This window comes from Oryctolagus cuniculus, chromosome 4 (genome assembly GCF_051225735.1).
Source record: "Oryctolagus cuniculus isolate XC-2025 breed Fujian yellow rabbit chromosome 4, ASM5122573v1, whole genome shotgun sequence".
Classification (NCBI taxonomy): Eukaryota; Metazoa; Chordata; class Mammalia; order Lagomorpha; family Leporidae; genus Oryctolagus; species Oryctolagus cuniculus.
This window is the reverse complement of record NC_142870.1, coordinates 139,421,214-139,448,608: the sequence shown is the minus strand read 5'-3', so window position 1 is coordinate 139,448,608 and position 27,395 is coordinate 139,421,214. Positions and strand designations below refer to the sequence as shown.

Sequence of the window (27,395 nt, the reverse complement as noted above, 5' to 3'; positions counted from 1 at the left end):
GAACTGTTACAAGTGTCATTGTTAAAAGCTAGAATTATAACTGCAGTGCTAGTTAAAATGGAGATAACAGAATTATTTTTTGGTTTTATACTATAATTTTCATATGCAGAAATGGGAACAATTACTTAATTATTAATAAACGGAAAATATATGCATAATTAGCCATATTCCAGGGAAATATTCCCCTAAACATATAATTATCTGTAATTCTTAGAAAATTTTAGAAAAATAATAAACTACTATGTTTAACAACAGGAATCTACGTGCCTTCACAGGTACATGGACAATAAGAGATGCTCACAAACTGAGAACGCAGTAAATGAAGGCCTCTTTAAGGACTGTAACATTGTCAGTTTTTTCAATTAGCTTCACAAAAATGGGACAAACATAATATCTCTGAAAATGGTGAGGTATTAAGAAGCAGAAGGATTATAACCATCATTTACTGCAAAAAAAAAATCGAAATAAAAAAAGCTCAAAGACATTAAGAGTATCCATTACTGTGTGATGAATATAATTCTTTTCACCAAATGCATATACCATAGGGGCAAATTAAATTATCAGGTGTTATTTTTAACTTTAATAAGATTCTTTTTTTAGTCATGTCACTAGAAGTTGTACACGAAAAACATAGCACAATAATAGGGATAGGAAAGTGAAGTGTATAAAGTGTAGCAAGCATGTATGGAGAACCTGCTGGATTTCAAACAGACTGAAAATATAAATGAATAAAAATAGGGATTGGTGTGTGGCAGTAAATTAAGCTGCTGCTTGTGATGGCATCCCATATGGGCTGCTCCACTTCCCACCTAGTTCCTTGCTAACGTGTCTGGGAAAGCAGCGCAAGATGGCCCAAGTAGTTGGGCCCAACATAGGAGACCTAGATAAAGCTCCTAGCTTCAGCCTGACCAGTCTTGGCCATTGCGGTCACTTGGGAAGTGAACCGATAGGTGGAAGATTCCTTCTCTCTCTGCAACTCTTCCTTTCAAATAAATAAGCAAATCATAAAAAAAAAAAAAGCCATAAAATTAAAACCCCTTTGAAATTTAAAATTTAAATGTTAAAATATTTCAAAGAATATTTCACAAATCAAAAAAGACAAAGAATAGACTACCCATATACACATTCAAACACACATATACAAAATTTATATACATACACAAACATGTGGCTTCAGCCTGGCCTAACCCCAGCTGTTGTGGGAACCTGGGGAGTAAACTAGTAGACTGGAGATCTGGCTGGCTGGCTGGCTGGCTGGCTTTCTCTCAGCCAAATAAATAAATAAATAAAATTGAAGTGTTTTAAAAACTAAGGAAGGTTAAATTTTCTTTTAGGAACTTAAAGAAGGGCCAACACTGTGGCATAGTGGGTCAAGCTACTGCCTTTGATGCTGGCATTCTATATGGACATTGGTTCGAGTCCTGGCTACTCCACTTCCCATTTAGCTCCCTTCTAATGTGACTGGAAAAGCAGTGAGAGATGGCCCAAGTGCTTGGGTGCCTGCCACCCAAGTGGGAGTTCAGGAAGAAGCTCCTGGCTCCTGACTTCAGTCCAGACCAGCCCCAGCAGTTGTGGTCACTTGGGGAGTGAACCAGTGGATGGAAGATCTCCCTCTTTATGTCTCTCCCACTCTGTAACTCTGCCTTTTAACATACAGATCTTTAAAAAAACAAACAAAACTTAAAGATCCTAAGACTATAAATTCTTTTTCTCAGTGAAAATCTTATTATTATTCATTTAAAAATGTACAAAAAGCAGGATTTTAAAAAACTAATGCCTAAATTACAGAATTAATACAGAAGGAATCAATTGGTACATAATTAAAAAAAGAACAGAAGTTATAACTCACCCATTGACTCTACATTATCACTGTCTGATTTGCCCTGTGAACATTTGTCAGCATTCATTACTTGAAATTTGTGCCTTGCCCACTGTGCAAGATGATCAAGCATGGAGAACACAGTCTGTGTACTGAGCTGACACAGATCAGATGCACTGTCTTGGGTACTGATGGTCTGCTGATCGTCATGCTTTAGAACTGCCGTAATTTCTGCATAAACCTGAGAACCCATTTTATGGTTAATAATATGCCTATGTATTATAATTTTATTATGACCTAGCAAACAAGACTAACCATTCTAAGGCAACAATTTCCAAAAGAAAATAATATTACAGATTCATAAATTTTCTTATCCAAAATTAAACCAAAAAATTTTTAACATGTTAGTCACTAAAGAAAATATAAAGTATTAAAAGCTTTCCAGGTTATTAATTAAATGACAATAAAATTATCTGCTAAATGATACTAAAACATAGTAATATCTCAAACCATAAAAGCTAATTTCAGAGTAACTGATAGGCTAAATGTAAAAACAAGAGGATTCAAGAAAATTTAGGGAACTATGTCTATGACATTGGATAAGAAAAGGAATTACATACAAGATTTATAAAATTAATAATCCAGAAAATATTTTCAAACTTGGCACTTACATTTAAAATTTTTACACAGCAAAAAGCATAAACAAAGGTTAGAAAGAAAGCCACTAACTTGGAAAGATTTTTGCAGAATATGTCTGGCAAATTGGCATCCAGAATATATACAGAACTGCTACCAATTCATTAAAAGCTCACATACACATACGCATACACACCTCAAAGAGACAAAGGATATAAACAGACAGTTCACAGAAAGCAAGTGCAAATGGCTGAAGAACATAACTTTAGTGGTAGTAATAAAAATGCAAATTAAAATAAGGCCTTTTTATCCATCATGTTACCTAAAATTTAAATGTTGGAAAATATCAAGCACTGGCAAGTGTGTGGAGAATGGATATACTCATGAACTGTAGGGGTTATCATAAATCAGTACAGACAAATATGCAGTCTCTAATAATTAAAATTTTAAATGCATGCACCATGAACCCTAACAGTGCTACTTTTCAGTACCTACCCTAGACATGCATTCACAGGTATTTGCAAAAGTAAGTACTGTTATCATGCTCATCATAATATCATTTATTAAAAAACAGAACTAGAATCTAAATTATAATTATAGTATTAGTTAAATAAACTATGGTACAACTACACAATGGAAGGATAATATTGTGTAGTTGTTTAAAAAGATGTGAGCTCAATATAATGTTAAAAAGAAAAAAGAATAAAAGTGAGTTATAGAACAATCCCTACAATAGGATACTATCATAAGAAAAAAAAAAACAAACTGAACCAGTTGCGTCAAGAAAAAAAAAATCTGGAAAAAACACGTAACACAACGTATCACATTAATAGTGAGACTCCTGGGGATGTAGGGTCAGGATTGGTAGTCAAAGGGTACATTTTGATTTATTTGTATAATTTGAATTTTTACCTTAAGAACATAATATGCTACTTACACTATTAAAATATATTTAAAGGAAACTTATGTATGTGGTTAAAATAAATTCCACAAAACATTATAAAATTAAAAGTAAAATATTTCCACTTCCCTACTTAAATCCTCAGGGCTTAAAATTACCCAGGAAAAATTATTATCAATAGTTTATTATATATCTGTCTCCTAATGTTTGCTGGTATACTTGGGCAAATGTAATATTTACTTTATAAGTTTCTCCAGCAAACATTGCATAAATTTTTGATAAACAGAAGCTTAGAAAGGATTTTATATGTTTTTAAACATGTACAAGAACATACATATTTCAAACATAGATTTGCATTTCCTAAAATGTAGTCTTTCTAAAATGTATTAGAGAAAGTAAAATTTTTTATGTCCAGAAACCAAGCAAAATTAATCTCTCACCTCCTGTTGATCTTCTTCATTACAACCCAACAAGACATACACTAGAATATGTGGAAGAAGATAGATGGTCACCTTGAAATCATGCTTCATCATTATGCTACAGCAGGTGAAAATTTTACTAGCAAGGTCATCCCGAACCTGTAAACTCAAATGGTTTGGGGAGAATATGTTGTTTTATACATATTATTCTATTGATTGAATGTCAAAAAGTATCACACGAGATAATTTGTCACGGAAGAGTGGGTATTCTCTTATGGAAAGAAGCACACACACTCAAACAAGAAGGATTTCACATTACCACCTCTTTAAGTATGCCCAACCGCCAGCACTGAGACCCCACCTGGGCTGGCAAGTACCTCATCCTATTACAGCTTATTTTTCAATGTGTCACATTTTATTACAGATTAACTTTCCTAATTATAGTATATTTTACTTTATTAAGATAGCATTTTGCTTTCCTGATCTGACAGATAAGGGAATGAACCAAAAAGTATCAACTGGGCCAGCAGAATAAGATTCATATTTTGAATAAGTAATAAACAATGATCATAAGCTATAAGAAAAAAAACACTGAAAATTGAATTTTCTTGAATATACATATTTCAAAACATGTTATATGCTATCAATAATTTTTATTTTGTCAATTAAAAAATAAATAACTTGGAGTTAAAACCAAATTTTTATTGGTACGATCTAAGCTTTATCAACATTACTGATTTTAAAGATTATTTCTTCAAATATAAAATCTTCATGCAAAACAAAACTAAATAGAAGAATCCAAACCCAGAAATAGTTAATTTAATAGAATTCTATATTTACACATACTTCAGTGTGCCCATGAAAAAATGAAAGAAAATTTCTTCTAATTACCAGCTACAAAGCATTATAAAGATATTTGTAAACACTAACAGAAATGTGAATTTAAAACAAAAGGTGTAGGGGCCAGTGTTTTGGTGCAGTGGGTTAAGCAGCCACTTATAATGCCAACATCCCATACTGGAGCGCTGATTCCAGTCCCAACTACTCTATTTCTGATCCAGTTTCCTGCTGATGCGGCTGGGAAGGCAGCAAAAGATGGCCCAAGTAATTGGGTCCCTACTGCCCAGGTGGGACACCAGGATGCAGTTCCTTGTTCCTGGCTTCTGGCTTAGCTCTAGGACCTGGCTGTTGCAGCCATCTGGGGAGTAAACAAGCAGATGGAAGATCTCTTTCTGTCTCTCTCTCTCCCTCTCTGTCCCTCTTTCAAATACATAAGTAAATAAATCTTAAAAAATATTTTAAGAGGTCTATATTTCAAATATGATTTAACTTAGAAAACAGAATATCCTTTCTCTGTAATTGAGATCCCAGAGGAAAGAACGGGCCATCAAAGAAGGAGGTAACTTTCTCTGAAGGGAGGAGAGAACTTCCACTTTGATTATGGCCTTGTCTAAATAAGGTCGGAGTTTGTGAACTCAAGAGCCTTGGCAGCTCATGACAAGAGCCGCAGATGATTACTGACATCATAAATAAGAGTGTCAATTGTTAAACTAACAACAGGAGTCACTGTGCACTTACTCCCCATGTAGGATCTCTGTCTTAAATATGTCGTACTATGTGAATTAACGGTAAAACTAGTATTCAAACAGTACTTTATACTTTGTGTGGGTGCAATCTGTTGAAATCTTTTTTTTTTTTTTTTTAATTTTTTGACAGGCAGAGTTAGACAGTGAGAGAGAGAGAGAGAGAGAAAGGTCTTCCTTTCCGTTGGTTCACCCCCAAAATGGCCGCTACGGCCGGCGCTGTGCCAATCCAAAGCCAGGAGCCAGGTGCTTCCTCCTGGTCTCCATGCAGGTGCAGGGCCCAAGCACTTGGACCATCCTCCACTGCCTTCCCGGGCCACAGCAGAGAGCTGGACTGGAAGAGGAGCAACCAGGTCAGAACCGGCACCCCAACTGGGTCAAGAACCCGCAGTATCGGCATCGTAGGCGGAGGATTAGCCTAGTGAGCCGCGGTGCTGGCCTGAAATCTTTACTTAGTATATGTTAGTATATTAGTAAACTTAGGTTTATCTTCTGTATATAAAGATAATTAAAAATGAATCTTAAGAATGGGATGGGAGAGGGAGTAGGAGATGGGATGGTTTGCAGGTGGGAGGGTGGTTATGGGGGGAAAAAACCACTATAATCCAAAAGTTGTACTTTCGAAATTTATATTTATTAAACAAAAATCTTCTAAAAAAGAAAACAGAGTATCTTTTTTGTCCATCAGACATGTAAAAATTTCACATTAGAAAAACATCAGAAATAAATCTGCTTTTCCATGAAACTTGATTTTTTAAAAAGATTTATTTATTTGAAAGGCATAGTGACAGAGAAGGACAGACACATAGTTGAGAGAGAACTTTCCATTTTTGGTTCATTGCCCAAATGCCTGCAACAGCCAGGACTAGGCCAGGCAGAATTCAGAAACCAGAAACCCAGAAGCCTGTACATAGGTGGTAGGAACTTAAACACTTGAGCTATATATAACCTGCTGCCTCTCAGGTACATCAGTAGGAAGCTGAATTAGAAACACTGAGTAGCTGGGACTCAAATCAGGCACTCTAATATGGGGTATGGTTGTATGTGTGTCCCACTCAGAGGCTTAATCCACTGTGCCACGATGCCTGCTCCCTCTCTCAAAAGAAATTTGATTTTTGACTTTTAAATTAAGATGACATGTCTTATTTTAGAAATCTCATTAAATGAAAATATTTTTATGATGTAAATAATCCTTATTTTGCAAAATAAGAACCCCTGATACAGCATTTATATTCTTTAAAATAGTATTACTTTAAAATGTAAAATGAACAAACATCATGTAATAGGCATTTAGAAGACACAGAGACAGATCTCTCATCTGCTGGTTTACTCTCCAAATACCTACAACAGATGAGGCTGGGTCAGGCAGGAGCTAAGACAAAGGAATTCAATCTAGGTCTTCCACTGGGTGGCAGGGACACAATTACTTGAGCCATCACTTTCTGCCTCCAGGGTGTGCATGAGCAGGCAACAGGAATTGGGAGCAGAGCCAGTCTCAAACCCACATACTTTTACATGGAAAGTAGGCAACCTAAATAGCAACTAATAGACCAGGCACTTCCCCCTTTACTAACACACTAAGAACGTGACAATTTCCTCAGTAAAACAATTACTACCTTTTCACCTAAAAACTACAGCAGAGATATTACTATTAATAGTAAACATTTTTTCAAAAATTTCCACCATTATCAGCACAAATAATTTAGTGCCTGCTGTGGGTACAATACATTCAAATGTTTTAATTTCCTTTAGAATTTTGGGTCAGTTAACAAATTCTAAATAGGATTTTCTTACCTTTGTTATAAGATAACCTGCCCAAGATGCGGACCATTCTGCAAAGTTATTACCTAATTTGCTTAAGTAAATTGGTTTCTTTACTCCAGACCAATCTGTTGACTTTTGAGAACTCTTGTATCTGTAATTTAAAAACAGTTATAAATATATAAATAAACACATATATCTGCTTAGAACTTGGACATTAGTAACAAATATAAAAAGTATATCAATTCCTTCATTAAGTACCCTAATATTGCTTTGCTTTTATTGTAATCTGGTTAAGACACACTTTTCCAGTATCCTTCTAAAGGCTAGGGATGGAAGTCATTCTTGCATACTCTAGCTACTTCTGAGGATGTAAGCCTGCCTCCTCTTCCTCAGACCCTTCCAATTCCATTCTTGTATAAGAAAGATAGGTTCCTTTGAAATTCAAGCAACCAGGTATACTCCACCACTCCTCATTGTGGGCGTTTATAAACTCATTACCAATGAAAGTAACGGTAGTACATTCCTCTATGTTTTTCTTTCTTCCTCCAGTATTACTATCATCCTGAGAGACTTCAATAGCTGGCTGCACCAATCAAACTAAAAAAAAAAAAATGTTGGGGCCCATGCTGTGGCATAGTAGGTAAAGTCACGCCTGAAGTACTGGTATCCCATATGGGCACTGGATCAGGTCCCAGCTGCTCCACTTCCGATCCAGCTCTCTGCTATGGCTTGGGAAAGCAGTGGAAGATGGCACAAATCCTTGGGCCCCTGCACCCATGTGGGAGACCTGCAAGAAGCTCCTGGCTTCAGATCAGCGCAGCTCTGGCCATTGTAGCCAATTGGGGAGTGAACCAGCAGATGGAAGACCTCTCTCTCCCTGCCTCTCCTTCTCTCTCTATGTAACTCTGACTTTCAAATAAATAAAATCTTTAAAAAAATGTAATGAATTTTTCCTAACTCAATTATCAGGGCTTCCGTACTAATCCAAAGAATTTCTTCACTTCCTAAATCAACTATTTACGCATTTTATTGTAAGGCCTTAATTTTTGAAATCTCCAGTTCTTTCACCCAGTTCCTCCAACACACCTGCCCTCTCTCACTGAGATCTTCTGTCCCCTGACAATGCTCAACTCTATTGATTTATGATACTATCCTTTCTTGACCTCTTTCCCTAACCAGCTTAGTCTCTATGTTCCCTCACCTCCAGTATCCCAACCTTGCAGAATCTAAAGTCTGACTTTACTGAAATGATACTCACATTACAGTAGTGGTAGATGAAACTCACTAACCTCCTTATGAGATTAGTGCTACTAAATAATCTTAATCTGCAACATCAGTGGGCATCTATGTTATTACTTCTCTTTTGTTTTCTTTTTTTTTCTTTCTTTCTTTTTTTTTTTTTTTTTTTTTGACAGGCAGAGTGGACAGTGAGAGAGAGAGAGAGAGAGAGAAAGGTCTTCCTTTGCCGTTGGTTCACCCTCCAATGGCTGCCGCGGCCGGCGCACCGCGCTGATCCGATGGCAGGAGCCAGGTGCTTCTCCTGGTCTCCCATGGGGTGCAGGGCCCAAGCACCTGGGCCATCCTCCACTGCACTCCCTGGCCACAGCAGAGAGCTGGCCTGGAAGAGGGGCAACCGGGACAGAATCCGGCGCCCCGACTGGGACTAGAACCTGGTGTGCCGGCGCCGCAAGGCGGAGGATTAGCCTAGTGAGCCGCGGCGCCGGCCTCTCTTTTGTTTTCCATAGGGTCTATTTCAAATCATCATTCTCCTCAAATCATCTAAATCAACTCCACTGCCATTTTCAGTCAATAATACCACCTCCAATGATATAGTCCACCTCAGAGAAAAAAAGAAACCATTTTCCCCATAATCAAATCTGTAAACTTAGTTGGATTCCACTCATCATTTTATCTTTCTCCATTACAAAGAAAGAGATACCACTCCCTCTAGATCTAATTCCCCATCAAATCCATGGCTCTCCAATTCTGGGTGCTCCTTAGGGTTCTTATTATATCGACTATTGCTTCTCTCTCCTACTACTTCAACATGACATTTTCCATTTACTCCTCTGCATTAACGTTTAAGTAAACATGTTCAAATAGTTCTCATCTTAAAACTACAGGTGTATAGAATTTTTTCAGAAAATGGGTTCTTTGAAATGAAAGATTATGGAAATGACAAATATAATAAATACTCTATATCCCCAAATTATACACTTCACTACATTCTAAGTTTTTAAAAGTTGAAACACCCAATAATCTCCCAGCTAACCATCACATTAAACCAGGGGAAAAAAATCTAATTTAAGTCATCACAAATACAAAACTTGAGATGATTATATGAAGTTTAATAGTGAATTTAGACAATATTAGGAGATAAACCAGGTTCTGCCTAGCCACATCCTGGTGTTTTCCCTTTTAGTTATTACTATAGCAAATTTTGAACTGTAGTTAATTGAGTTCTAAAAATTCAGTCTCAGGGCTGGCACTGTATCACACTGGGTAAAGCCACCGCCTGCAGTGCTGGCATCCCATATGGGCTCTGTTTCCAGTCCCAGATGCCCCACTTCCAATACACTTGTCTACTACGGCCTGAGAAAGCAGTGGAAGATGGCCCAAGTCCATAGGACCTGTTTTGTATGAAACGCTGAGTTATGAGGCTTGCTAATAATTTTATGTCTTGGACTCCTTGATTTGTACAGCAAAGGGCCTGCAGAAATACAGAATTTCTTAAAAGTATATCCATGTTTTTTCTACTTTGAAGTTATACTCTATACTCTCCTTTAAATTTTTATAATTTAGGTATTTATTTACAATCCTTAAACTTAGTTTAAAGGATGGCTATATTTGGGAGATTGAATTTTTAAAGATTTATTTATTTATTTGAAAGGCAAAGTTAGAGAGAGGCAGAGGCAGAGGCAGAGAGAGAGAGAGAGAGAGAGAGAGGTCTTTCATCCACTGGTTCACTCCCCAAATGGCTGCAATAGCTGGCTGTTTTCACAATTAAGCTAAAGATTCTGTTACCAACATCTGGTAGAAATATAAAGGGTAAATTAGTTCAGTTATTTCTTCTTCCCATTTTGATTTTTAATTCTCATTCCAGATTCTTGTTATCTAGAAGGCAAAACATTGTTGAAATAAAGAATTTTCTATAAAAAATATACAGATGCTTCCCTAACCCTTTGTATGAAGGTTGTCAGTTCTGTTATTGTTAAGTTTTAATTTATATTAATAAATTTATATTTGATATATATTTATATCAATCCATAATGAACATTGATATTAATAAATGAATCTCATAATTAATAATGCTGGTCACAAGATAAATTATCTAGCAAGTAGACATGCATATCTCAGGACTTTCATAAGGTATTTAAGTCTGGGCATTTTACTGTGATTCAAAGAAGTTAATTTATCTAAGGTCATGTATCTAATAAACATATGACCTGATTTACCAATATTAGTTTCTAACTAAAAATGATTTAAAATTCTTTTTTGGTAAAGATTCATTCATTTATATGACAGGTAGAGTGACACAGAAAGTGGGTAGGAGAGAGAGAGATCTTTCACCTGCTGATTTACTCCCCAAATAGCCACAATGGCTGGGGCTGGGCAAGACAAAGACAGGAGCTTGAAACTCTATCCAGATCTCCCAAGTAGGTGGCAGGAGCCCACATACTTGGGCTATCTTCAGCTTATTTCTCAAGTGCATCAGAGGGAGCTGGTTCAGAAGTGGAGCAGCCAAGACTTGAGGTGGTGCTCTGATACAGTATGCCAGCATCACAGGTGGCATCTTAACCCACTATGCCACAACACCAGCCTCTAATTCTATGAAGTTTAATCAATTGTGACAGTTACTTAAATTGAAAAACATTATAAAATAGTTTTATTTTTAAGATTTATGAATTTGAAAGGCAGAGTCAGAGAGAGCCAGAGGCAGCATCAGAGAGAGAGACAGAGAGAGAGAATCTTCTATCCACTGGTTCATTCCCCCAAATAGCTACAATGGCTGGAGCTTAACTGAACCAAAGCTAGGAGCCATGGGCTTCTTCTGGGTCTCCCTCGTGGGTGCAGGGGCCCAAGCACTTAGGCCATCTTCCACTGCTTTCCTAGCTGCACTGGCAGGGAGCTGGATAGGAATGGAGTAGCCAGGACTCCAATCGGTGCCCATATGGGATGCCAGCACTGCAGATAGTAGCTTTACCTGCTACTCACTATGCCACAGCACCAGCCCCAGTAAATAGTTTTTTTTTAAAAATAAAGGGAATGGGAGTCAACAGGGTACCTTCACTGAAGAGATTCACAGTCCCTTTATATTGTCTCTGGTCCAGTTCCTATTGTCCCAATAACTCTTGTTAATGGATGAATGTCTCACAGCCCTAACAGGGAGGGACAATCTAAGTAAATTAGGGACCTGAGTAGTCTTCTGTACAATTGAAGAAAGCCAAATTCATACCCTTGCTGTATGTCATCCCAGACTTTGCAGATTCTCATGTGAAGAGACAGATCTTCAGGTTAACCCACAAGTTCGGGCCTCACACATACTTGGCTGGGCATTAAAAGTCCACCTGATTATTATTAAACATAAAAACTCCTCCTGTCAATTCCTGTTTGCCTTTAAATGGTTTGGCAAACATGGTGTAAAGTAACAATTCTGCTACCACAAGGATTTATAGTCATCCCTCACCTATTTGACCAGGCCCTTGCAGAAGACATAAAGAACCAATCTCTGAGGAATGCAGCAAGAGAACTTAAAATGTAAATGATTTGCTAGTCTGTTCCACCACCCAAGACTCCAGTTTTGGGTATCTGACTAGCGCCCTCAACTTCCTAACAGAAAATGGCTACCAGAGGTCCAAGGAAAAAGCACAACTGATCATTTGGGAGGCAAACTATTTAGGGCTTATTCTCACCCGTGGGGAACAAGCAGCAAAGAGGATACAGGACATGCAGCAAATCTGTACTCCTACAACCTTAAGACAGCTTGGGGCATTTCTTGGAATAACAGGTTATAGAACCCTAGGTATGGCGAAATAGTAAAACTCCTATATCAAGCTCTCAAGAGTAGGCCATAACAGGAATCCCCCCTTTGGGAAATATAAGGAAACATAGCCTTTGTCCAGTTAAAGGCTGCCAAACTCAGATAAACCTTATCAGCTATATGTCACTGACAGGCAAGGATGTCACTGCAGGAACAACTGGAAGTGTTTCAGAAAATAAGATCTCTATTAACCACTCCACTGAATTAGTTGAATTTAACACTCGGATCATGGCCTACCTCTTCATCCTCCAAAAAAATCAGATCAATTCTTTGGCTGCAGCCATCCTTCAAAATATTCAAACCTTAGACATGCTAAGAGCTGTCCAACAGGGTGTCTGTACCTTGCTTCATGAACAGCCTTTTTGGGTCAATAAAATTGGACAGGCACAAAATCATACTCAATATTTCTTGGATAAGGCCAGACAACTCCAGGTCCAGGACAAACAGGATTGGAATTTCTAGCCCAACACTGGGTCATGGAAATCCTGGTTGTTGCATCTCTCTTCTCCTAGAACTCCCATGCTCATATTACTTCTCTTTGGACCATGTGTCTTTAATTCACTCATTTGTTTTGTCTAAAAGAATGCAAGCCATCCAGCTCCAGAAGATCATGAGGCAGGGTTTCCAGCCTATCCAGTTAGATGCTGTGATCAGTCCTCTAGACTGTCAAGGACAGTTTTTTTCCAGGCCATCACCAAACACCATAGGACAATCAGCAAGAGAATACTTATAAGTAGCTCTGCACTCATATACCATCTCAAAGAAGCTACCAAGGACAGACCTTTACCCATTCTATCTCTGCATGGTTATGGGTTATTTCTCTTGAGGGGGGGATTGATAGGTAGGATGTTAGACATTAGTCTATATGCGTCAGAGGGGCTGAAGAAGAAAAACAGGAATTTTGTGTGGATGAAATGAGGGATATTTTGATAAGATTTTAAGCCTAAATTCACAGTGAATGAATATACTATATACCATAGTATATGAATATACTAAAAATACCTTTAGTGTTTAAAAGCTATCTCAAAAGCAACATTAATTTTTACAAAGCTAAAAATAATTTTATTACAATAGTTTAAATGAGTCTACATACCTAGTATTTAGATGAGGTTCCAGTATTTCCCGAACATGCTCAGGAAATCTTCTCCATAACTGGTGACCTGGGCCATCAGTCTGCATTTCTCTACAGTCATAAATAGCAAGCAGCTCCTACAAATACATACTTTAATTTGTAAGTCCATAGAAATCAGATAAATCTTTTTTTTTTACGATTTATTTATTTATTGACAGAGTTACAGAGACAGAGAAAGAGGGAGAGAGAGAAAGATCTTCCATCCACTGATTTACCCCCCAGATGGTCACAACGTCCAAGCTGGGCTGAGCCAGGCCAAAGCCAGGAGCCATGAACTTCTTCTAAGTCTCCCACATCGGTGCAGGGGCCCAAGCATTTCAGCCACCTTCCACTGATTTTTCCAGGCCATCAGCAGGGAGCTGGACTAGAAGTGGAACACTCAGGACTAGAATCGATACCCATACGGGATGCTGGCATCACAGGCTATACCTTTCCCTGCTAGCCCACACTGCCAGTCCATTTTTATTCTTGAATATTTCAAATGTTATAGTAATAAAAATAGATTTGGGTCCACTTTATGTCCTTCACACATTTATTCCAATGCTTGGAATCATTTAGGAAACTTACTTAGGGCCACAAAGCTGAGGCAGTAGTTGAATATGAAGCCAGTTTATTTTCCATGGATAATATATATTGAAATATAAGATTAAGAGTTATATGGAGAAAAAATTGAAATTTCCAAATCTGCAGAATTTGATTCATAGAATTTGATCTTTTCAAATTATAATGAAAGGAACTATAAACCAACAATAGTTTGGGGGTGAATGCTGTGGCTCAGTGGGTTAAAGCTGCAGCCTTCAGTGCTGGCATCCCATATGGATGCTGATTTGAGTCCTGGTGACTCCACTTCCGATCCAGCTCCTTGCTAATGCGCCTGGGAAAGTAGCAGAGGATGGCCCAAGTGCTTGGGCACCTGCACCCATGTGGGAAACCTGGATGAAGCTCCTGGCTTCCACCTGGCCCAGACGCAGCTGTTGCAGCCAATAGCGAGAGAACCAGTGGGTGGATTACCTCTCTCTGCCTCTCCTTCTTTCTTTCTTTAAGTCTACTTTCAAATAAATAAATAAATCTTAAACAACAACAACAAAAATTTTAAAAATCTACAACAGTTTAAAGCCTTGACCGGTGCTGTGGCACAGTGGGTTAAAGCCCTGGCCTGAAGCGCCAGCATCCCATATGGGCGCCGGTTCCAGTCCCGGCTGCTCCTCTTCCGATCCAGCTCTCTGCTGTGGCCTGGGAAAGCAGTAGAAGATGGCCCAAGCCCTTTGGTCCCTGCACCCACGTGGGAGACCTGGAAGAAGCTCCTGGCTCCTGGCTTTGGATCAGCACAGCTCTGGCTGTTGCGGCCATCTGGGGAGTGAACCAGTGGATGGAAGACTTCTCTCTTTGTCTGTGCCTCTCAATAACTCTGTCTTTCAAATAAATAAAATAAATCTTAAATAAATAAATAAATAAAGCCTTGAAATTATCTCAAATTCTAGACATAAAACATTGAGCTTAAAATTCTGAAAATATAATACAAATGTCAAAGACTGACTTAGGCTAGAGATTATATAGTTATATGTTACTTCCCTTAAAATAAAACAAATAGGGTATGAGTATTTGCTTCAGCAGTTAAGTCGCTGCTTGACAAGATGCCTACATCCCTTATCATAGTGCCTGGTTCAAGTGCTAGCTACTTCACTTCCAATGCAGCTTCCTGCTAATGAGCACCCTGAGAGGCAACAGAAGATCTTTAAGTACTTGGGTCCCTGCCACCCATGTGGCAGACCTGGATGGAGTACTGCGTTCCCAGCTTTGGCCTGTTCCAGTCCTAGAAATTGTGGGCATTTGGGCAGTGAATCATTGGATGGAAAAATCTCTCTCTCCGTCTCCCCGCCCCCCACCCATCTCCCTCCCCACCTCTCCCTCTTTTTCAAATAAAATAAAAATAAATAATTTTACTTTATTTTAATTAAAGATATTTATTTATTCAAAAGACAGAGTCACAGAGAGGCAGAGGCAGAGAGAGAGACAGGTCTTCCATCCATTGGTTCACCTCCCAGATGGCTGCAACGGCTGAAGCTGGACTGATCCAAAGCCAGGAGCCAGAAGCCAGGACCCAGGAGCTTCTTCCAGGTCTCCTATGCAGGTGCAGAGGCCCAAGGACTTGGGTCATCTTCTACGGCTTTCCCAGGCCTTGGCAGAGAGCTGGATCAGAAGTGGAGCAGTTAGGATTTGAACCGGTGCCCATATGGGATGCCAACACTGCAGGTGACAGCTTTACCCACTACACCACATCACCAACCTCAATATATAATTTTAAATAAATACAAAAATGGGGTTCTATAGATGAAGGGAAAAAGCTTTGTCTCTAATATCGATCTTCAAAATAGGACAAATACATTATGCTGTTAGTATCTTTCAACATTCTAAAAATGACTAGTTTAGGGCCAGTACTGTGGCATCGTGGGCTAAGCCTCCGCCTATGGTGCCGGAATCCCATATGGGCCCTCGATTCCAGTCCCAGCTGCTCCACTTCTGATCTAACTCTCTGCTATGGCCTGGGAAAGCAGTAGAAGACGGCCCAAGTCCTTGGGCCCCTGCACCTACATGGGAGACCCAGAAGAAGCTCCTGGCTCCTGGCTTCGGATAGGTTCGGCTCCAGCTGTTGCAGCTACCTAGGGAGTGAACCAGTGGATACAAGCCATTTCTCTCTGTCTCTCCTTCTCTTTGTCTATAACTCTACTTCTTAAATAAATAAAATCTTAAAAAAAAAAGGAAAATGACTAGTTTAAATCTCACTCTTAAACATCTAAAAGTGCTATATAAAATACATAATAAAGTAATGGGGGAAATGTGGAGTCCTAAAAAAAATACCAGTGATTTTCTAGTGTTCATAAAACATAAGCACTGTCTGGCAAAATATGTACTTTACCCACCTATGCTGAGTATTTTTAATAAAAGTAAGCAAATATACAAACCATTTAACAAGGAGTAGCCAAATTCCATTTTCATTGAGCTGTTTAAATGAAAATTATGAAATGAAAATTTTGTTTTTCTGATTTTTGGCAGTTTCTCTAACAGAAGCCCTCTAAATCACCAATAACACTTAGTATTCCGGTGATTTTTTTTTTTTTTTAATTTCAGGACTGTTTACACTGTTTAAAGCTGTAATATCCCTATGGTTGTAGACACTGCTTCTTTTTTTTTTTTTTTATTTTTTTTATTTTTGACAGGCAGAGTGGACAGTGAGAGAGAGAGACAGAGAGAAAGGTCTTCCTTTGCCGTTGGTTCACCCTCCAATGGCCGCCGCGGCCGGCGCGCTGCGGCCAGCGCACCGCGCTGATCCGATGGCAGGAGCCAGGAGCCAGGTGCTTTTCCTGGTCTCCCATGGGGTGCAGGGCCCAAGCACCTGGGCCATCCTCCACTGCACTCCCTGGCCACAGCAGAGGGCTGGCCTGGAAGAGGGGCAACCGGGACAGAATCCGGCGCCCCGACCGGGACTAGAACCCGGTGTGCCGGCGCCGCTAGGCGGAGGATTAGCCTAGTGAGCCGCGGCGCCGGCCCTAGACACTGCTTCTTATTTCACTGAGAAAATAAACAACCAGAAGAGACCTTCAGGAGCTGGCATTGTGGTGTAGCGGGGTAAGACACCACTGCAGATGCTGGGAGCCCACATCAGAATGCCAGTTGGAATACTAGTTACTCCACTTTGGATTCAGCTTCCCGCTAATGCACCTGGGAAGGCAGCTGAGGATGGTTCAAGCACTTGTGCCCCTGCCTCATGTGGGAGAGTAGGATGGAGTTCCTGGCTCCTGGCTTTGGCTTGGCCCAGACATGGCTATTTCACCCATTCGGGAAGTGATCCAGAAGATGGAATTTATGTCTCCATCTCTCCCCCATTCCCTGACACTCTTTTTTTTTTTTTTTTTGGAGTGACCTGTATTGAATGCTAATTATAGGTACAATAATTTAAGAATTTAGACTTACTTACTGGTTTCATAATAACATAGAGGACAGTGGTCACCTTGATAAGAGCAATTTCAGTGTAATTCCTTTTTTTGTTTTAAAGATTTATTTTATTTATTTGAAAGACAGAGTTAGACAGAGGTAGAGACAGAGACAGAAAGAGATCTTCTATTTTCTGGTTCACTCCCCAAATGGCTATAACTGGCCAGGGTTGGGCCAGGCCAAAGCCAGAAACTGGAACTCTGTCCAAGTCTCCTATGTAGGCGTCAGGGGTCCAAGGACTTGGGACATCTTCTGCCTCTCCCAGGCACGATATCAGGAAACTGGATCAGAAGTAGAACAGCCAGAACTCAAACCAGTGCTTATATGGGAGTCCAGCATCACGGTTGGGGTGGCCATTTAAGCAACTGTGTCGTGATGCCAGTCCCAGAATATTTTCAGGAATGTGTGTGAAAAGACGACTTAGAGAAATTACATAAACTCTTTTAGGAGTGTTAGTTTCAAGGAGAGCAGAAGAAAGAGATAGCTGGGGAGAAAAGAGGAGTAAGCGTGGGAAAAATAACTGTTTATGTTGCTTGGGGACAGGTCATTAAAGGAGAGAGCAATATAGAAACAATATAATAATATTTTAAATAGGCAAAGAGATTTGTAATGTTGTATACAAGTAGAAAGGGCAGCAGTTCATCTGTAGTAACAGTAGAGTATTGATTACTGATATTGCTAGCCTTAGATGGATGTGAGGGTGGAAGATGTGAATGTCCTTTTAAAAAATGTTTTATTTGCTTACGTATTTAAAAGATAGAGTGTACGAGGCTGGTGCTGTGGCGCAGTGGGTTAAAGCCCTGGCCTGAAGCGCCGGCATCCCATATGGATGCCAGTTCAGGTCCCGGGTGTTCTACTTCGATCCAGCTCTCTACTATGGCCTGGGAAAGCAGTAGAAGATGGCCCAAGTCCATGGGCCCCTGTACCCATATGGGAAACCCGGAAGAAACTCCTGGCTCCTGGCTTCAGATCAGCACAGCTCCAGCCTTTGCGGCCATCTAAGGAGTGAATAAGCAGATGGAAGACACTCTCTGTCTCTACCTCTCTCTCTTTCAACTAAATAAAATAAATCTTTAAAACAAAAATAAGGCCGGCGCCGCGGCTCACTAGGCTAATCCTCCGCCTAGCGGCGCCGGCACACCGGGTTCTAGTCCCGGTCGGGGCGCCGGATTCTGTCCCGGTTGCCCCTCTTCCAGGCCAGCCCTCTGCTGTGGCCAGGGAGTGCAGTGGAGGATGGCCCAGGTGCTTGGGCCCTGCACCCCATGGGAGACCAGGAAAAGCACCTGGCTCCTGGCTCCTGCCATCGGATCAGCGCGGTGCGCTGGCCGCAGCGCGCCGGCCGCGGCGGCCATTGGAGGGTGAACCAACGGCAAAGGAAGACCTTTCTCTCTGTCTCTCTCTCTCACTGTCCACTCTGCCTGTCAAAAAAAATAAAAAAAAAAAAAAATAAATGAATTACACTTAAATTGCTCTTATCAAGATGACCACTGTCCTCTATGTTATTATGAAACCAATAATCAATTCTCAATTCTTAAATTATTGTACCTATAATTAGCATTTAATACAGGTCACTCCATCCTTTTTGAAACACTTTCTTGTCTTCTAGAAGACCACATGATCTTATCTCATTGGCAGCTCCTTCTCAGTTTTCTTATTCCCTCATATCCTCACCGACCTTTCATTGTCCAGGCTCAATTACTGGAACACTTTCTCTCCCATGATCATCTCATCTAGACTCACAGTTTTAAATAATATCTCTAGGGGTCAGTGTTGTGGCACAGTGGGCTAAACTGCCACTTGCAACACTGACATTCCATTTCAGAGTCCTGGCTGCTCTACTTAAGACCCAGCTCCCTACTAATGTGCCTGGGAAAGCAGCAGAAGGTAACTCAAGTACTCGGATCCTGCCACCCACGGGGAAGACCCAGCTGTAATGCCAGCCCTGGCCATTGTGGCCATTTCAGAAGTGAGCCAGCAGATGGGAAATCTCTCTTCCTCTCTGTCACTCTGCCTTTCAGAAAAATAAACTTTTAAAAAAATTCTCTATGATAAAATCCTCAAATATTTATATCTATAACCTAGACTTTCCAACAAAATCCAAACCTGAATATGTAACAGAAACTTTCAAAGAAAAAAGTAACATGTAAAACATCAAAGAAATATTTATCACATGCATGATAAACAAAAAGTTAATTTCTATTATATCTAACTAGGTCTTAAATATTAATAAAAACAAATCAACATCAAGAGAAAAGTGGGAAAAGATCACTTAGAAAAAGTTTCAAAACAGCAGAAAATACATAAAAGATGCTATAACACTCTCATAATTAAATGAATCAAATTAAGATACCATTTTTCACTTGTCACATAAAGGAAGATTAACCATTTTTGTGAAAGGCAGGGTTGTCAAAAGAGTATAAACTAGGGCCAGTGTTGTGTAGCAGGTAAGACTGCTGCCTGCAAGACCAGCATCCCAAATGGGTACTGGTTAATGTCCAGTCAACTCTACTTCCAATCCAGTTCCCTGCTAAGGGCCTGTGAAAAGCAGCAGAGAATGGCCCAAGTGTCTGGGCCCCTGCTACCCACATGGGAGACCCGGATCAAGTTCCTGGCTTCTGGTTTCAGCCTATCCCAGCACTGGCTGTTATGGCCATCTGGGGAGAGAATCAGCAGATGGAAGATCTCTGTCTCTCCCTCTCTCTCTGTAATTCTGACTTTCAAAATAAAAAAATAAATCTTTTTTTTTTTTTTTTTTTTTTTTACAGGCAGAGTTAGACAGTGAAAGAGAGAAAGACAGAGAGAAAGGTCTTCCTTTTCCCGTTGGTTCACTCCCTAAGTGGCCGCCACGGCTGGTGTGTTGCGGCCAGCACACTGATCCGAAGCCAGGAGCCAGGTGCCTCCTCCTGGTCTCCCATGCAGGTGCAGGGCCCAAGGAACTGGGCCATCCTCCACTGCACTCCCGGGCCACAGCAGAGAGCTGTACTGGAAGAGGAGCAACCGGGACAGAGCTGGCACCCCAACTGGGACTAGAACCTGGGGTGCTGGTGCGGCAGGCAGAGGATTAGCCTAGTGAGCCGCGGCGCCGGTCAAAAATAAAAAAATAAATCTTTAAAAAAAAGTTAGAAGTCAATGAAATTTTTTGATAAAAATCTATCAAATATAAATTCTGTATTTGTTCTGAGACACTTTAGCTTCTAGATATCTATACAATTACTATAGTCAATAAGTACTCAGAAATATGCTTATGGTGCCTTAGCAAAACACTGAATATAATCTAATTGTCTTAAATAAGTTTATTAAAAAAATATGGCACACAGATATTTAATATTATTCAATCACTGAAAGGAGTGAATTAGAGATAAATGTACTAACATGTGAAATTACCCACAATAAACTGCTAAACACAACAGAAAATCAAATTACAAATCATAAATCATGATCTTTCTTTGAAGGAAGAGAAATATACTTCAAAAAGTCTGTAGAATGATGGGATAAGAGATAATTTTAGTGCAAAAAGTTTTTGAAATCCATGTACAGTTTGTTCATATAGTGAACTCTTCCATAAAGTTTTGAAATTCCTCATATTTGTATATACATACAAAACTGCAAGTACCTACAGGTTATACTTTCATACTCTAAAATGTTTGCCACTAATATTACTTTGATAATAAGAAATAAAGAGTTTCATAGACAAGTTTACAACTTTCTCACTAGAATTCAGTAATGTAAAGTCATTACATTTATGGGAGGTAAAGGCAGTAATTACTAAATATTTTCTTACCTGAATGGCATAAGCAGCTGAATCCTGAGCTCGGCTGTTATCAGCATATGCAAGGTAAGCTCTTGTTAGCTCCATCAATAAGCCATAAGCAAAGTTTGGGTCTTCTACATTAGTCTTAACAAAAACAAGAAACATTTAAGTGAAAATTGGTACACAAATCTTTTAAGGTGTTTTATGCCTTACACTGTGAATCTATTGTAATTGTCTGAGTGAATTTAGAACAAGGATAGAGAGGTTCAAACTAAGTTTGGTGCCAAGGCTAAAATACAATCTGTAGCTAAGAAGCCAAAATTTAAAGCTTTTTAGGCTATTTTTAAAGTGTATCAGAATAATTTGACTCTCATATTGTTCTGATAATTTGTATTATTTTTTAATTCTTAAAAAGTAAACTGAATGAAAACAAAGGCCAACAAAAAAGAATTGCCTGTATCAGTATTACTAGAAACACAGTTTTATAAAACTTTGTTTTATAACTTTGTCAAACAAATGGTTAAGAAAGCTATGGGGATGGGGGCTGGCACTGTGACAACATGGGCTAAGCCTCTGCCTGCAGTGCCAGCATCCCATTTGGGTGCTGGTTTGTGTCCTGGCTGCTCCTCTTCCAATCCAGCTCTCTGCTTATGGCCTGGGAAAGCAGTGGAAGATGGCCCAAGTCCTTGGGCCTCTGCACCCACATGGGAGACCTGGAGGAGGATCCTGGTTGCTAGCTTCAGATCAGCTCAGCTCTGACGTTGTGGACATTTAGGGAGTGAACTAGCGAATGGAAGCCCTCCCTCTCCATCTCTTCCTCTGTCTATAACTCTACCTCTCAAATAAATAAAATCTTCAAAAAAAAGAAAAAAAAGAAAAGAAAGTTATACTGGGCTGGGGTTGTGCTGTAGTGGGTTAAGTTACCGTCTGTAGTATCTCATATAGGTGCCAATTCAAGTCCTGGCTGCTCTACTTGTAATTCACATCTCTGCTGATGTGCCTGGAAAAGCAGCGGGAGATGGCCCAAGAATTTGGGCCCCCACACCCACGTGGGAGACCAGGAAGAAGTTCTGGGCTCCCAGCTACAGATCAGCCCAGCTCTGCCTGTTGTAGTCATTTGAGAAATGAACCAGTGGATGGAAGATCTCTCTCTCTATGTCTTTGTCTCTTCCTCTCTCTGTGTACTCTGACTTTCAAATAAATAAAAAATTAATCTTAAAAAAAAAAAAGAAAGTTATACAGGGCTAGTGCTATGGCATAGTAGGTTGAGCCTCTGCCTGATAGGCGCCAGTTCTAGTACTGACTGCTCCGATTCCAATCCAGCTACCTGCTAATGGCCTGAGAAAGCAGTGGAAGATGGTCTAAGTACTTGGGCCTCTACTCCCACATGGGAGACCCAGAAGAAGCTCCTGGCTCCTTGCTTCAGATCTGCCCAGCTCTGGCCATTGCGGCCATTTGGGAGTAAACCAGTGATGGAAGATCTCATTTTCTCTCTTTCTCTCTAACTCTACCTCTCAAATAAATACATAAATCTTTAAAAAAAAAAAAAGTTATACTAGTATAGTTTTACAATCTGTGATTACCTTAAAATTTAATGTATATGGGTGGAAAAACAGGCAAATTATGTAGGGGCCTGTTTTAGCACAGCGGGTGAGGCCATCACCTGAAATGCTGGCAACCCATATAAGTGCTTGTTTGAGTTGCAGCTGCTGCTCCACTTTTTTTTTTTTTTTTTTTTTATTTGACAGATAAAAGTTAGAGAGAGAGACAGAGAGAAAGGTCTTCCTTCCATTGGTTCACCCCCAAATGGCCGCCACGGCCGGTGCTGCACCGATCTGAAGCCAGGAGCCAAGTGCTTTCTCCTGGTCTCCCATGCGGTGCAGGGGCCCAAGCACTTGGGCCATCCTCCATTGCCTTCCCGGGCCACAGCAGAGAGCTGGACTGGAAGAGGTGCAACTGGGACTAGAACCTGGCACCTATATGGGATGCTAGCGCCTCAGGCAGAGGATTAACCAAGTGAGCCATGGTGCTGGCCCCTGCTGCTCCACTTTCAATCCAGGTTCTGCTAATGTACCTGGAAAGGCAGAAGATTTCCTAAATACCTGGGCCCCTGGCACCCATATAAGGGACCCAGAAGGAATTCCTGGCTCCTGGCTTCCATGTGGCCCAGTCCCGGTAGCTTGCAGCCATTTGGGGAATAAACCAGTTAGTGGAAGAGCTTTCTCTTTCTAACTCTGCCTTTCAAATAAATTAAAAAGGCAGATTGTATATTACAGCATTTCCTAAATTGCGTTCTGTTCAGACTGAGTCACTTGAGACATTCCAAGAAATGATTTTAACATAACCTCCGCCTTTTTTTTTTTTAAAGATTTATTTATTTATTTTATTTGAAAGGCAGTTACAGAGAGAAGGAGGGAGAGGGAGGGAATGAGGGAGAAGGAGGGAGAAGGAGGGAGAGAGAGGGAGAGAGAGGGAGAGAGAAAAAGAAATCCTTCATCTGCTGGTTCACTCCCCAAATGGCTACAATGGCTGGAGCTGAGAAAATCCAAAGCCAGCAGCCTGGAGCTTCTTCCGGGTATCCCACATCAGTGTAGGGGCCCAAGGACCCAGGCTATCATCTGCTGCTATCCCATGCGCATTAGCAGAGAGCTAGATAGGAAGTGGAGCAGCTGGGACTCAAATCGGTGCCCATGTGGTATGCTGGCACAGCAGGCAGCAGCTTTACCTGCTATGCCACAGCACTGGCTGCTACATACTCTCCTCTTAAAGATTCACAACACACACTGACACATTAAAAGTTCTGTTTAGTTGTTTTTACATGAATTTCCCAAACCCATTTAACAACAACAATCTTTATATCTGTTATCTATATATACATACAGATATATTTATATAGCCAGATTATTCTGGGAAACAAGTTTTCCATGGAAACAGCAGCAATAGTGTTTAGAGAATAATATTTAAATAATTAACTAGTGTTTTAAGTATTGCCATAATTAGGAAGCCTTTTTTACAAGAACAACACATGAGATTGAACTCAAACTTGTGGCTAAAAGCTTCTGCAATAGTAATGTGAAATGATCTCAGAAGTTACTTAAATTGTATGATTTAGATCAAGTCTCCACTAAGGATAACTTCAGTATTTCTTTGTAAATGGAAAACATAAACCTCAACAGAAAAGAGAATTCTTCTTGTCATCCCAAATTAACATAACTTACCACAAATGTAAAATCTTTTCCTTGAGTTTCAGTTGTTGAGAAATCTAACCGTCCTGGATCTATTGCTCCCAATTCCCCTAAACATTCACCACAGAGTAACCGAGCTTGAGAGTTTGCATCTTGACAACCTTTCAAAAGCACTGTCACCAGCTGCGAGATAACAGGTTCTACTGTTTCACTATCTGTTGCATATTTTATCAGTTTTTCCTAAAATAAAAAAAAGTTTATACATAACTTTTGAAAGCTAATATATTCTTCTAAACCAGAAAGATTAAAAATATTAAGGAACATGTAATATGAACATTGACAAATTTAAATTTCTATATTTGTAATATTTCCAATTAGTCTTTAGTGAGTTCACATAATAACAGTTCATAATATGTATGATTATAATGATTAAATGTGTTTGAAAATTTCAATCATTAATCTATTAGTTACTTTATTTTATTATATCAGCATACAAAAATGAGTAAGATATAGTCTTATCCTAATAAATTCAGTCTAATAGGAAAAACAGACATGTAGACATATAATTAAAATACAAAATGATATTTACAAAGTAGAGAAATATTGAAAACATTTAAAAAGAACAGTAATTTTTCAAGGATGGTAGACAAATATTTCAGTAGATAAGTGAAAAGGAACAACTATTAAATAAGAATATTGAAAATTACATAAAAATCGGTAAAAGAGGGAAACAAACATGGAAAAATGAGTTCTAGGGCAATAGATTACCTCTAGTTCTCGAATAAATAAATAACTTAAAAAATTAGTTTAATTAAAATGAAGACAGATAATTCAGTCAAAATTTCTGACATTTTATATGACACATTTTTATAGGAAATTATGTAAGACTAACATAACGTGTTACATATACATTTTTACCTAGGAAGCTGCAGTAATACACATACAATCATAAATCATGACACTCTAAAACCAACAGAAAACTTTGCAAATCTCTGGAATTCAGCTCAAACGGCATTTCATGGGTTAGTGATTCTCAGCCAGATCTGATAATCTAAGTAAAATAAAAATTACTTCCTTATTTAAATCTACTGAATTTCAAGCGGAAATGCTAATCCATCATATTTCTTTAAATCTATAACTTTTATTTTCTGTAACTCTGTAAATACATTATCTTAGCATACCTGGTTTTTATATAAGGTTTCCTTTAAGCTAGTAAGAGCATGAATACGAACATCTACATTTTCATGTTGAACTGCTTTCATGGATAGCTGAAGCGTTGTTTGAAGATCAGTACTTTCAGAGGTCTCCTATATAAACAGCACAGCCAGACTCATTTTATTAACCATGTTAACAGTCATTTCCAAAGGTCTGAATTCCCTATATAATTAATAGTAAAACTATACTCCAATTAAATCAGTTTAAAAAATAATAAAACTTCCATCCTTTCCCTTGTACATTATATGTAACTTTAAGTAATTCTCAGGGAAAGAATTCCATTCTAAAATCTTTAGAATGATTTCTTGACAAAAAATTTACTATAACAATATGAGACTATACTTGTATAAAATAGAAGCTTCTTAACAAGAAGGACAAGTTTTCCCTCACTTATAGGGGGTTACATAGTGGCCCTGAACCAGGTTTACCATGTAGATAATTCACTCCATCCTTTCACGTCCCAAGGTAATACCTAAGGTCAGGTACTCCACTTTCTGCCCTCAAGTGCTATGAAATCACCACTGCTACTTCCAAAATTTCAGAGAGCGCGCTGAGCTTCAGGATGCTGGGATTACAGGCTATTCCCCTTCTACAGCTCAAGAACCACACAGATCTGGCATTTCTATACACCCTGTCTGTAGGACAACCAAACTGAAGTAATTCCACAGCTTTTCTTCCTTCTCTCAGGACACTGAGTTGTGGTAGCTGCTTCTTTTGGGGACTGTAAATAAAGCATAAGAACTGTATTCTTGGTCCTCCGTTCTAGCTAATGCTATTGCAGCTTTGGGCTAAACATTAAACTTTCACTGCAAAAGTTGTGGATTCACAGCAGCACTATGTAGTCACTAGGCATTAGCTATCAGAGTGTAGCTAAACTCCTATTATCCCCAGATTTTACTCCAAAGGATCATTATTCAGTGTATTAGAATTTGGGATTAGCTTTGGGTCAGTAACCCCCTAAACCACTAATTAAAAAAAATTACCTTTCTATATTCCTGGAGAACTGCTTTTATCTTTTTTAATTCTGGATGATCAGGTAGAAAATATATTTCATGAAGAAAATCCTGGACAGCATCCCTAATAGTTAGAATAAAAAAGCATTATTTGCCAAGAATATGAATACTAAAAAATACATAAGCAGAAGTTGAAACTAAGACCAGCTTAATTCACACTTAAAATTGCTAGTTAAAGGGGACGGCGCTGTGGCATAAGGGGTAAAGCTGCCGCCTGTAGTGCCAGCAATCCACATGGGCACCAGTTCAAGTTCCAGCTGCTCCACTTCCAATCCAGCTCTCTGCTGTGGCCTGGGAAAGCAGCAGAGGATGGCCTGGGTCCTTGGGCCCTCTCAAGTGGGAGACCTGGAAGAAGCGCCTAGCTCCTGGCTTCAGATCAGCTCAGCTCCGGCTGTTTCAGCCATATGGGGAGTGAAACAACAGATGGAAGACCTCTCTCTCTCTGTCTCTACCTCTCTCAGTAACTCTTTCAAATAAATAAAATACATTTTTCAAAATAAAAAAGTGCTAGTTGATTACTGACATGCAAAATATTCTTCTTAACCATGTTCATATGCTCAGGAAAATTAATAGTAACAATTAAGGAAAGCAACTTAACGATAGTCTGTTATATTGGTGGCCCTCAATAAAAGCATGTCAAATATGTAACACCTTCCTCTTGAATCTCGGCTGGGCGTGTGGCTTGCTTTAGCAAATAAGACTGTGGCAGAGATAAGTTGTGTTAATTTGGAGCTTGGTGTTAAAAAAAAAAAAAAGCCAGGCAGCATCTTTTTTTTTTTTTAAGATTTCTTTTACTTATTTGAAAGACAGAGTTACAGAGAGAGAGAGAGAGAGGTCTTCCATCCACCTGTTCACTCCTCAAATGGCCACAACAGCTGGAGCTGAGCCAACTGGAAGCCAGGAGCAAGGAGCCTCCTCCAGGTCTCCCACAAGGGCACAGGGG

General features: G+C 39.4%; 1 protein-coding gene across 9 annotated transcripts in view; it reads right to left on the bottom strand.

Annotated features, from left to right (window-relative positions):
* The window catches only part of ATR (ATR checkpoint kinase), a 130,819-nt gene that overhangs the window by 52,133 nt on the left and 51,291 nt on the right, over positions 1-27,395 (bottom strand). For 7 of the 9 annotated variants that reach the window (XR_007924529.3, XM_051859026.3, XM_089331101.1 and 4 more), the window contains 8 exons: positions 26,423-26,516; positions 25,406-25,531; positions 24,258-24,464; positions 21,070-21,183; positions 13,257-13,372; positions 7,153-7,273; positions 3,797-3,934; positions 1,850-2,060 (listed from right to left, as the gene is read on the bottom strand). Coding sequence is in view for 7 of the 9 variants with exons in the window: in XM_051859026.3 (XP_051714986.3) it covers positions 1,850-2,060; positions 3,797-3,934; positions 7,153-7,273; positions 13,257-13,372; positions 21,070-21,183; positions 24,258-24,464; positions 25,406-25,531; positions 26,423-26,516 (1,127 nt within the window). In the remaining 2 variants the exon portion in view is untranslated. Of the gene's footprint in view, positions 1-1,849; positions 2,061-3,796; positions 3,935-7,152; positions 7,274-13,256; positions 13,373-15,233; positions 15,486-21,069; positions 21,184-24,257; positions 24,465-25,405; positions 25,532-26,422; positions 26,517-27,395 lie in introns of those variants that run through there. The other 2 variants (XR_016232748.1, XM_089331102.1) reach the window with 2 other exon arrangements.